At 41.7% G+C, this 13428-nt stretch overlaps 1 protein-coding gene across 1 annotated transcript; it reads left to right on the forward strand.

Annotated features, from left to right (window-relative positions):
* The first annotated feature begins 10761 nt into the window (after positions 1-10761).
* LOC147442821 (uncharacterized) lies at positions 10762-12847 on the forward strand. The gene is made up of 2 exons (XM_086528846.1): positions 10762-11340; positions 12291-12847. Exons 1-2 carry the CDS (start codon positions 11236-11238, stop codon positions 12498-12500), a joined length of 315 nt encoding a protein of 104 aa, XP_086384972.1. The 5' UTR covers positions 10762-11235; the 3' UTR covers positions 12501-12847.
* Positions 12848-13428: the final 581 nt, after the last annotated feature.

Here is a 13428-nt window from a genome sequence, read left to right on the forward strand (position 1 = left end):
GCTTCTTTTGTGGTGCAATTTCAATTGTGGGAAAGGTAAGGAAGGAGGGTGTGTGTGTTGAGAAGAAGGATTTTGTGTTGCTACTGTGTATTTCTTTGTTAATGGAGTTTTCAAAGGTACTGTGTTTTTTCTCGATGATAAGGTCTTAGTATTAAGGTTATTAGTTCTGTGTAATGCAAAGTACAGTAAGTAGGAAGTAGATCTTTGAGAGCTAATGAAGTGTGTTAGTGTGTAACAGTAGGTGTATTAGTTGTAAGTAGGTAGGTAGAGTGTGTGTGTGCTCGCGTGCAGGCCACAGTGACCTTATCCAAAAAAAAAAAAATTAAAAATTAAAAATTTTAAAGGTAGGACCGGGATCGGGAATATCTCCCATACCCAAGCCCAAGCTCATGCTCAGGCCTAGGCCTCAGTCGCCCTTTAAAATTACGTATTTTAGCTTCACACGTATCTAAAAATTGACTTTTTTGAGGACCAACGGAGCTTCACGTGTCCGAACGTTGTACTGTAAAGCACACCGCAATCCTTTGAGTGATACGCTCGTTTCGAGCTATCACACACTTTAATAAAAAAAATCGATCATTAAAAAAAATTAAAAACATTAAATTTAAAAAAAACGAGTGAAAACGGACGCATAAAAAAGTAAGCGGTTAAGCTTTGAGGTTATTCGCCGACGCTTGTAGGGTGCCAAAAGCACATACATCTGTGCTCTGATCATGTGCTAGAGACGGAGAAACTAGAGAGAATTTCGACTCACATGAGTTCTCAATATCCACCTACCTTAGGTTCCGGGCCCTCGGCGGGGACCCAAGGTAGTACAAACCAAGACCCGAACATAGCGGCTAGTGACTCTTCCTCTGACTATGACGTCATGGAGGGTTTCCCAATGCCTAATCCTGATAGCTCAAGCCAAGACATGCATGCCATGGGCCCACGGTCCGGGCCGAGCGTGCTTAGCCGCTTGAAGGAAACCTTTAGTAGAGCCACTCGCTCCGAACATGGAGCTAATGATGTAAATGAGGGGGGGGGGTGAAGTAAATTCTCCATTCATGACCAACGTAGACCTTATGCCCTTAGAGAATGTGCATGTGAATACTTCATTCATTGCACCTCCTGACTCTTTAGAGCTATTCCCTTCCGAGGTTATATTACTTGATGGTAGAAGCCTTGCCGAAGTGCAAGAGGTTGAGAGATATATCGTTGCGGCTAGGGAAAAGGAAGTTGAGAGCTTACGCAAGGCGGAGCAACGAAGAGAGTTAAAATCAAAAGCTCCTATGTCAATATCCTTGCTAGGATAGCAATCGAGTGCTCCTGACTTAGCAACCGCTAAGGGGAAACCCCTAGAAAGCAACATTGCATCTAGCTCAAAGGACACCCCTAGCACCTCAATCCTAGATGGAGAGTTCCTAAATGAGAACTAGGAGTACAAACTACAAACGGAAACTCTGACCGACCTATACACAGGTCACACCTATCACGTGGGTTGGTTAGATGTCCTACAATCCACAATGGATGCTACTAGTGTGGACGATCAACAACAGAGAGTTTGTGAGGTCATCCATAGGGTGATTGAGTTAGAGAGACAGAACAAGGGGATCAACATGCCTTCAACGGGTCTCATGAGATTCTTGGATACAGGAAAGGCTAAACAACCGACCTTATCGCAAATGGAGACTCCCTCGGTAAGTCCGATGGATCCTCCATATGTTGTTTCGCCAGGGATCTCAATGCAATCTGAGCCCACAAGTGATAGCTTTACCTTTCCAAGTCTAGCTCATCTCTCCCTTGATGACACCACGGCTACCATGCCTACCCCAATGATGGGCATGCCAAGAAACACGCCATGGACCTCATTTGTTAGTAAAGCACCGCTACATGGTAGCTCAATGCTTGCAACAATACCTATAAGTGTGTACCAATCGTATGCACCTATGGGTCATCGCACTCATGTAGTCCCTACTCCTCCCATTGTTTCAACAACCTATGCTCCACAACCACAACCGGCTAGAATTAGCATGTCACATCCGACGTCTACTATGCCTAGGGCCACGCATATGAACTTTGGGCCGCCACATGACACAACACCATACCAAACGTGGAACCCAAGGGCTTCCTATGCGCCAAGCCCAATGCCTATACCTAATCCACATGTAGTCTCTAGAGCGCCTTCACCCATGGTGCCTGCTCACTTAGGTGACTTGGCAACATTTGCTCAAGCTATTGGTCGATCTATTGCTGAGAATATGCGTAACGCGCCTGATAGAGAGCCTAGAAGTAAGGCAGTACAAATAGCCAAGCTCACACAAAAATTTAGTGGAGACGGGGATGTGAGAAAGCATATCAAAGTGTTTGAACAAATATGCAATTCTCTAAGAGAACACAATGACATGCATAAGAGTAATGCCCTAACCTTAAGTGGGAAGGCAGGGTATTGGTTAAGAACCCTAAGGGTGGAAGAAAAAATGATTTACCCTACTCTTAGGAGACTGTTCTTGAAAGAATACATACAAGAGGGAGTACTTTGGGGTGTAGCCTCTCAGCTCCAGAAAGCCCAATGAGAGGAAGGAGAGTCGGTGAGAGACTTTTTTAGTCACTTGAAGCATTTGAATTCTCGTTGTAATCCAAATAAGCACTTCAATTAATCAATTGCTTGATAGATTCATTAGGGGATTACGACATGAGGATATCTACAATGGCCTAATCATTAGAGGTACACCACTTGGGAAGCAGTCACCACCAATGCGATCCAATTGGAGAATAATTTAATGATTCAAGGAGAAAGAGTGTCTGTTGATCCTAAATCTATTAGCTCGCAAGCATCAGGGCATCAGCCAATGACCCTAAAGCCTATTGCTAAGGAGCCTAAGATATATGAGATGACTTTAGCAGATCTCAACAAGTCTATTCAAGAGAGTCTTAGAGACAACCGTGCTCTGCAAAACAATCACATGTATCCAAGAAGGGAGAAACAATGGTGCTCAGTATGCTATGGACCCCATAGTACTAGTGAATGCCCTACTTTTAGAGTAAAATTCAATGGGAACTGCAATGCCTGTGGGAGGTATGCTCATCAAGCTAAGGATTGCATAGTATTTAAGCGCGCGATGGCCAATAGACCAACCTTAGCATGGACAGCCACACCTCGAGTGCCTACATTGATGTCGGCCCCACCTCTTGAACAAACAGCACAACACATGGTCCCTAGGGCTCAAAATGTTGTTCAAACAACACCCTTACCACCTCCAGTGCTAGGACCGCAACCACCACCTCCGAGAATCACTTATGTGAATCAAGTGGATTATGAGTCATCTATTGCTTGTTTGGAAGGCTGTGAGGAAGATATAGACCCTAATATTGCCTATGGGATGGATGTTCTTGAAGAAAGTCCACAATACTACATGGAGGACTATTGGGGACAAGTCAAACCTGTATATCAAGTAGCTGTTCTTGCTACAAGAGGCCAAAATATCAATTACACTGCTAAGACACCTCTTCAATGCTATGAGTGTGGAGATACACATCGTGTAGCCGAGTGTCCTATTAGGCTACAAAAGAACGCCACAGTAATGCATACCAGTCAAGCGAGCACGTCTACAATGCCGATACTCATGTGTAATCGATGTGGCATAGATCATTTGATTGCCCAATGTCCAAATAATCCAAATGCACCGAAGATCACGCCATTAAACTTGATTGAAGTTACCGAGGAGCCATCACGAAGTACACCTATGGTACCAGTAAACGTACTCACACGATCGATGCTCCAAAAACAAAATTATATTCTTGAGGAAAGAGACACGGCATCAATTGCCTAATCTCAGAAAAAGAAGAAAACACGAAGGAAGAGATCGCAAAAAGCAGCGAAGTCAGACCCTAGTTCAAAGACCAACATAGAGACTGGTGACGATCCCGTATATATGAACAACGTTGAAGAGGATTCGGATTCGAGTGAAACCATGGAGATCGAAACGACCACTAAGATAGAAACCAACAAGGAAGATCTTCATGAGACACAATGGCCAGGATCCAAGAAGAAGATGGGAACTTATCCAAACCCTACAGAGGAGATTGAGCGAGTCAAGCAATTAAGGAGTTTGGTAGAAGATACCCAAAGGGATCTAGAACCAGCACCTAGGCAGATCCATATTACAGACACCGTGTTCCCTACGCAACAACAACCTCAGCAAGTCCATAGACCCTTAGACATACCTAGTGTCATCCAAGAAGAAAGTGACTTATAGTCATGGGAAAGTGGACGTACTCACTTCTTGATGGAAATAATGTTTATAGAGAGACTACCTAATCCTATCGAAGAAATGGAGATCCCATCCTCCCCATGTCAAGGGACTGAAGTCCAAAAGGTGCCGTTAAACATTGCCAAATTGATGGATTTCATGTCTTCAGAAGTTAGAACCACCATCATGTCCAAACTATATAAAGACCCTGAGCTAGTCTCAGCTCTTCAAGCCTTTTTCAATGGAGAACTGAAGTTTGGGCTACCACAATTTGCACAGATGGATGGAGTTGGGGAGATGTCAATAGAGGAGGAACACTTAGATCCACAACCCAACCTAGATGAGAACCTTGTTATAGAAATACCTGTTAACAAGTTGGGACAATACTTTGAGGGTGATGAATCCAATGCGACCATACCAATCACTACTAAGGGATTAACTGTGAAGGGAATCCTGGATGGTGGCGCTGGGGTTAGCATTGTGACTAAAAATTTATGGGAAACTATGGGAAGAACTCACCTTGCGACCACAACCATAGTAGTGAAGATGGCCAATGGGTCTATTTTTAAACCTATTGGGATGCTAGAAGATCTCAAGATCAAGGTCGTTGGACCTAAAATAAGAGTTACCTTCATTGTTATGGATTTCTCCAAACATACTATGGCATCTGAGATGATCTTAGGACGTCCTTTCATGAGATAAGCAAAAATGGTGCATGAATGGTCTAAAAACCATGTCTACCTGCAGTTCCAAGATTCTGTCATTCGAGTAGATCTTGTTACTGGTCGAGCACATCCTCTAGGAAACAGGTTTATAATTGATCATAGATCTGACACCACAGTTCATTCGGCCCCATTGCAGTATTGTTACACGTGTAAAGAGGACACTGATGTTGGGGAAGATTCTCCTCATATGGACGTACTACCTGGGATGACTGAGTCGGACCATGCGTTGGGTCCACCTAGCAGCAACCATAGACACTTGGGGAAATAGGGGGATGACCTGGGTAACACCTGAGGGGGATGAAATGCCCGTACCCTTAAATATGCTAGAAGCAATGCAATAACTTCTTACAAGACTCATCCTCATATAACAAAGAAAACATACAAGTGGATCCCTAAAGCTTCTTTAACGACCATAGATAGTGCTAAAAAACAGAATCCTTGTAAGAAACGTCCCACTCGCTCCAAGAAATGTAAGGAAACGTGATGGTGGATCCCTAAACGACTATTGGAAACCCAAGGCTACTATTAAGGAAATGATCAAATCTGGGTGCCAAAATGTAGATTGTGTTCCTAATTGTCACCTGACCCATGTGAGCCCAATCCTATAGCTCCAAAACGAATCAACGATCACGGAAAGAAAAAAATCACAGAATGCTACACACCCGCTCAAGAGCTAGTTTGGGTACCGAAGAAAGAACGATTTGTTCTACCTAGCTGAGGAAATGGGGAGTCCCATGAAGCTTCTAGCTCCTCATGTAATGCATCCATAGAGGTAAAAGCTTCTCCACAGCCTCCACCTACAATAGTGGACCTCCATGAAGCTACAAAGGACTCCACACCTCCCAGTGTTCAAGAATCACCTGATGAACCACTTCAAGTTCGATCCTGGGAGAGTACCTTACCACCCTTGCAACTCAATGAGGAACCTAAGGTAATAGAAAACTACTAGCAAAAATCCTCACCTATTACCAACTGGAAAAATTGGTTTCAAAGGGTGACGAGCACATTTCAAATGGTATGATCTACCCGGGGATCTACCCAAGGAAGGAGGGAGTGTTTGCTGACATCCATCATTCACTTGCTTTCCTCTCAACCTTCCTCCCTGACCTCTCAATCTCCAATCTTAGGGAATGTATATATAAAGCCTTATACTCACAAAAAACAAAAATAATAAAGAGCAAGAGCAATTAGCAAACGAGTATGCACAACAAAAGTCAAAACCTTGACCCAGACCTACACATTCACATCCGGTACACTGAAACAGAAACCTATGTCATAAAACACCTTTGATCCTCCTCACTCGAGTGATGGAGGGTAGGTAGGATTAGTACGATAGGAGTGTTTCTGTTTGAGAGTTTAGTGATTAGCAAAGTTCTTTCTTCCCATTGATGTGCCTCCTAGAGGTATTCTTTGTGTTTCCTAGTGTGTTCAGGAACGTGTTGCTGTTGTTAGGATTTGGACCTTCATGGGATCTTTATCTCGACTCACTCTTCAAATCAAGTGCAATTATCAACGCAAACAGGTGTTTCTTGTCCATTAGCATTGCCCCTTATCTTTTTGCATTCATGTTTGTCTGCTTTAATTGTGATTGATAGCATAATATCCAACACATTTTCTTAGTATCAAACATTTAATTCAATGCAATTTTTTGTCATAATCACTTGTTTAGGTTTAAAATCAATCAGTCCGACTAAGCTAGTTTGACCAAACTAGGTGTTAGAGATGTTCTCTTAATACCATGGGGAATGCCTTCCTAATAATCAATGGTCACTTAGGTTCTTAATCCGATTTAAGCAGCATTGTGAGAAATGTACTAGGGCTTTCTAGTGGGCTTAGTCTCTATTGACCTTTAGCTTAAGTATTATAAAGGGAGTTTACTAGTGTGATGAGCCTGGGGAGGGTAACAGTGATATATGACCCCCCAAAGTTACAAAATTAAAATGCTGAAAACAAATTTTAAAAAAAATCAAAGTGCCATAATGTAAAATCTTAAGCTGGAAGAGAAATGTTAGCTTCATTTGGTACTCCACTCACATGTATTGCCTATGGTACTAGAACCCTAGAGGTTCCCAGTGTGGACGCTTTTCCTTGAAAAGCAAAAAACCCAAGGCATACAAAATAAGCACACACATCAAAATTGAAACAATGTGAAAAGACTTTGGGGGTCCAAAGAAAAGGAAATAAGTCAGGCAATGATTTCATGCGTAATTTCTTTTATCGTAGCTTAACTACAAGGTCTTTTAGGTATAGCCTCTAGTCAGCCCTCGAACATGACATACTTGGCTCTCATGATTAAACAACTTAATTGACCAAAAAAAATTGAGAAGCTTACCCATGGTATTAATAGTCGATCTTTAGTGCCTTTCGATCATTAAATTAGTGACCCCAGACTTGTTCAATTTTTTACCTTTACAACTGTTTATGCGTTTGATTATATTGCATTTTAATGTTTATTGCTGACAAATGGTTTAGAATTATGCTACCAATCAATTTGTCTGCCTAAAACTGCATATTCTTTTTAATTGTATATGAGAATGCAATTATTGTGCCAATGTTGTTTGATTTTGCAGTGACTAAAGAAGGCTAAGGACATTTATCTCAAACGCTCTTCCATCTCCACGAACGAGCTTCAACTCAATAGCTTCCGAGAACAGAATGTACATCAGAAAGGGGGGCATGTTAACCCTCACGGCTCACGGACACCCTATCACCTACGACAGACGTTGTATTATTTACTTGGTAGAGTCAAGTACCGGGCTTATCGGTCCAATAGAAATGGTTAAGAGTGATCGCCGATGAGAGGCGCACTCTAAAACTGGAACGTTTAACGTTTGGGTAAGATTGGCTAAGCATGGGCGCCCAAGTGTGAATGGGGCGAGCTCATATAAAAGTCAACTAAACCTAAAAATCACTCATTCTCTCATTTGTGCAATTGAAGAATGCTCTTGCTCCATTTCCATCTTCTTCTTCTTATCTCCTTGTGTGTGTGTGTGTGTGTGTATGCGTGAGTGAGAGAGAGAGAGAGAGAGAGAGAGAGAGAGAGAGAGAGAGTGATCGAGCATTGCGGTAGCATGACGACGGTGAGGCGGTTGAGCGCGGCATAGCGGCGTCTCCCTCTTCTTCGCGGCGAGGAATCCTCCACGACAGCAAGCGTAGAGCGGTGAGTGACACACCATCGCCATCTTTGAGCTTACTAGTTTAGGCTTATTGTGTGCTTGGAGCCTTTTGTGGTTTGCACACAGTGTATCGACAAGTTCCTTGCATTGACACGTGCGACATACGTGCACAAAAAGTTGATTTTGTGTGCACGTTTTGACTTTTTGAGGTCAAATATGCTTTTTTTGACCATAAAAATATATTTAGGGGAGTTTTAAGAAGATAAAATTTGAGTTTTGAAAATTTTGAAAAATTTCAAAATTTTGGGATTTTTTCAAAACCGGAAAAAAAGGAGGGAAGTTGGAGGTTCCATATAGCCCACTCCCCCCCCCCCGCCGCCCCCCCTTCTTACTAGGTAAGAGCCCATTAAGTAGTGTAAGACTACTTTGTCCCCCTTCCTTTTTGAGGGCATAGAGTGTGTCCACCACCCTCTTCTCATTGGCTGGCCTCTAATTAACTTTAATCCCAAAGGGCCCCTAGAGGGCTCATATTTTTCCTAATGGCTCTCTCTTTGCAATAGTATATTGCAATAGTATATCACTGATTCTTTGCGACTCCCAATGTGATTTCTATAAACAAGAGTTTCCATTGTATTTGCTTGAGTGGTCTACCTTCCAAAAATCACCTATAGCACATGATTTCAAGAGATGTTTTAAAATCCCTTCGCACACATGTTTCATCATGAATTAAATGATCCCTTTCCCTTCAAAATCCTGTAAATTTGTTTTCAAAATTTAGTGCCTTAGCCCCTTGTATAAATTTAATTATGTAAACTCTTTGAAATCAAGAAAACCCCTCCCAAAATCATGTGCCACACTTACATAGTTTGAGGTGGACCCTGGCTATTATGTGGCTATGTATTTTTTATCATGCAAAATACTCTCACTCTCTCTTTAGGGCTACCTAAATTGCGTAATCGGATGCTCCTTTTAAGAGTGAGGCTAAGATAATAGGTGCAATTTTCTAACTTTGGAAGCCTCTTGCAAAGCAAAGATAACATCCTCACAATTAACTTGAGCCTCCATGCCTAGTTTTTTTAGTAACTAGAGAAGGAGAGCCCTTGTGTAGCTTTGGAAAAAATTATGCTACACATGCACACTCATGTAGCGCATTTTGGTTTGAGAGCCATGCTTGCAAATTTTTGACATTGAAGCCATCCATAACTTTGCTAGCAAGAGACTTGTGAAATCATTAAAAGTATCACTATTTCTATCCCGGTATAAAACACATAGTATCAAAAATTGGATGCATCAAGCAGCTCAATATCTTTAAGGATGCAAGAGTAGCATTGCACTCGAGCCAAATACTCATTATCTAGACCAATCCAATACTCTTACCATTTTTTATCATGATAAAAAATGCTAGAAACATATAAGTTTTGCTTCCACACAAGAATCTTAGGTGGGTTTTGAAAAAGTAGAATTTTCTTAATTTGAGGAATATCATAGAATACCAAAGGGTGATAGTGCCTTCAAAGGGCACTAATAGTGTCCAAGGAATATCTCGGAGGCATTAGGAGGGATGAATTTGACATTGGGGGTTTGGCGGTGCACTTGTAAGTGCATCTTGTGTTTCATTTTCCATCTGTAGCACTCTGATACTCGTAGTCAAATGTCAACTTGTAAAGGTTTCATTGCATATGCACATGAAATAGCAATAGTACACATATAGGTGTCAATACATGCACAAGCATAGAGATGAAATTTCACTTTGCCATGCTAGGTTAGACATTGAGTCCTCTACCATAGGGAGTCATGCTTCCAAATTTTGAATGTGTTTTTGGAGCATACTTTTGACTTTGATGCCAATAATAACATATACTAAAGACAAACAGTGGAAGCATGGACAATACTCCAACATACAAGGTGGGTAGGCTAAATGTCAAAACTTTGGTGTCTCTATCTAAAGGTAACAATGAACATGGGCAGCACAACAGTATGCAAGGTGGGTAGGCTAAATGTCAAAACTTTGGTGTCTCTTTATGTGTCAATCTAAAGGTAACAATGAGCATTGAGCTAGTAGGTAGTGGCTTTTACTGGGTGGAGAAGGAATAAGTTTGTTATGAAACATGAAAAGGGACCCCATTGTCATACAACTTGTACTTTCTTTCATATCTTTCATAGCAAGGACATATATGACTACAAGGGATGGGATAATGCTACTGTGGGGTTCTATCTACCTTTCTGCTCAAAGATAGATATAACTACTTCTATCTTTGATAAAACAAATAGGTAAAAGAAAATTGGAAGCATTAACTTACTCAACATCTTTGAAGGATGCATCAGTATCATTGCACTCATTGAAAAAAATCTCTATTTAGAACCATTTGAGATCCTCTTACCTTTTTTTGATAATCCTAGGAACACTAATCCTAACTACATATGTTGTACAAGATTCTTCGTGGACTTGAAGTAAAGTTACAAACCATAGATGGAATTCTCTGAACTCAAGGAATACCACAACTTTTTGAGGAAAGAAGCTAAGTTGACAGCCATTTGAAAGTCTAGCTAGAGCACTTTGTTTGTCTCGCTCCGGCTCTCTCTTTATCTTTGTCTCTTTATAATAGTCTCATGGTATTCACACAAGCTTGAGAGGGTGCTCGCGCACAGGCGTGCGTGCGTGCGTGCACACACACACACACACACACACACACACACACAATGGATGGGATGCCCTTCCAATAGACACACATGTACCCAAGACTCAGGGCAACCATTTAAATACCCCACACACACAGGCACACATATCCACTTCAGAGGGCACCGATTCAAAATAGTGTAATCTTCCTTTAAGAATGATGGCTTTTTTTAAAAGTGACGAGGGGAGCATTCGTATCACAAGGTGTGCCCAACAGCAGGCTTTGGGAAGAAGGTGGGCACTCCACCATCTTGGCGATTGAGTAAAGGCCTCTGCAAAAGCGCTACGCGAGGCGGGGCCTTCAATGATGAACACGCAGAGGATGCGCGCCCACCCCTTTTTGAAGGCTTGCCTCGCAGTCCTCTCTCCTGCTTCGGATCGAGCCATGCAAATGACCCACATCAGAAACTGCCTCTGTTAGGGTTTTGGGTTCCTTCATCCAACCCATAGCGAAGCTGCTGCCTGCATTGTTTCACATCGACGCAATGCGCCTCTTCATCCTCCTCAACCTGGCTTTGCTCGCTGCCCTCTCATGGAGCTTTGCAGCAGACTGCACCAGAATAACTCCCAGTGATCGGTCGCATTTTGAGGTATGCTGAGATGCAAAATTGAAGACAACAGTGATTGTGGAAGACACCATAAGTAATCTAGGCATGCTTAATAGCTAGCTTGATCTATAGCAACTGATGTATGAGCCTCGAGTGCTGGCAGAATGTATGCCTGATTGCAGGAGTTGCTAGTGTCAAAGAGTTGCACATGGATTGATAGAGTGATCAAGTTTTTTAGTATGTTCGATCCATCGTGACATTCACAAGCATGTCCGTTATTTTTCTGCATGCACACTAAGTATCTTTCTGCAACTCTGTTGTCTTTAACGTCTGTTTAATGAGCTTTCTTTGACTCCGGTTGAGTCAGTTGCAGATCCTGTGAAGTCAATGGTGCTATGGAAACCCAAGTAGCTCTAGGTTTCCAAGACAAATTTCTTGCATTAGAGCACCTTTGGCCTGTTTCTTGTTCAAGTGTTCAATCTTAAAATTTTCATCTATGGGGGAATGCAGGCCCCAGAAGGTGGAGCGATGCAATTATTCCTCTTATTTTCTTAGAGAATGTGATTAAGTGCTATTGTGTTGTCTCCATGGGGCATGTCATATGAAGGTAAGTGAATGTACTTACTGATGCTATGAGCCTGTTGCCTAGGACAGCAAGTGGTAAGCTGTATATCCTTGTAGCCATCGACTAGTGAGTTAGGCGGGTGCTTTTTGTTGATAAATAAGCTGCCATAGGATTGAAAATCGAAGGTCGTCTAAATAGTTAGAAATTTATAATCTGTAGTACTGAAACGAATCTTATGAAAATTGAAATGCGATTAGATTTGATGTTATATATTGTGAAAGTTACCATTATCTGTGCCTATGGGTAAGGCACATGACAAATCTAAGCCCCTAGGTGTGTGTAAATATGTATATAATAGTGATATTGCAATTGATTTTTGTTATTTTTTGGTTTCACAACATTGAAATTCACCATGTTGCCTCTGTAGGTCAATCTTAAAGGCAAGCACACAAACAAACTTGGCGAAGGCCTTTTGTCCCGGCTCAGCTTTGATTTCCACATCAAGGAATTGTTGCAGCTCAACCTTGAGGAGTATGATGATCTAGAGGCACCTCCTGCCCTAGCTGAAGCTAATCATGGGCCAGTATTGTTCTTTCGACCAAAGAGAAGAAGACGCCCCCCTGGGTTTCGTCCCTAGGGAGAACGGCAAGCTAAGCCTTAACTAAAAGCTGGAGTCTGTCAGAACTGACTGAAGGAAATGGTATAAGCTTCTAGGAAATAATTATCAGCACTTGTGTAGCAATTGTATGAACACTTTAAATGTAAGATTATGTAGCTAGAGGCCTAAGGCATATTTAAGTTAGCTATGTTTATGCAAAATTAGTATGCGACCTTGTCAGAAGCTCTCAAATACTTATACAGGGAGCTTATATTGCTAGCCTCTAAGCAACTCTTTGAAGTGAAAGCTTAATATTTGACCATTTTCGTTGTACATTTTCGAAAACGAGTGTTGATCGCATAATTTTCTAACAATCTTTTGCACTAGATATGGGTGTACTGTAGGCATGGTCACTTCGGAACGTCAATTTTTACCTTGATTGTCTAACAATGATTTGAACAATGGACGACGGGCACTAGTGCCACTTGGCACAATATGATTTGCTTTCCATAAGTTTATTGAAAGGTGAAAAAATAATACGGTTGGTTTATGTCAAGTATCTAGATGGAATAGCTCCATGCGTGCTTGCTAATGTTGATATATTGCAAATTGGTTGTCCAAGAGGCTTGGGCTATGTAAACTTCAAATTATGGAACACGCGTCTTAGTCGGATAGAAAGGTAGCAAAAGAGGAAGGTTGACCAAGGAGTTGCAACCTTTTCTTTTCTGCCCCCTAACTTCTTTAGCGAGCCATGAAGTCAGCCAACCTACTCTCACAAGGTGAAGCTTTTGTCATTGATTTCATAGCCATGAGGCATCGGTCCATCTTATGACAATGTTATTAGGCAATTTCACAAGGAATTGCAAGCTTTCCTTTTGTCCCCTTGCACAATCGAAGTTGAAATAAGCCATTGTGTGTCTTAGTCCAAAACAATTGATATTTTTGATTTTTATTGTCAAAATTTGTG

This window comes from Adiantum capillus-veneris, chromosome 14 (genome assembly GCF_014529385.1).
Source record: "Adiantum capillus-veneris isolate H3 chromosome 14, ASM1452938v2, whole genome shotgun sequence".
In the NCBI taxonomy this organism is placed as follows: domain Eukaryota; kingdom Viridiplantae; phylum Streptophyta; class Polypodiopsida; order Polypodiales; family Pteridaceae; genus Adiantum; species Adiantum capillus-veneris.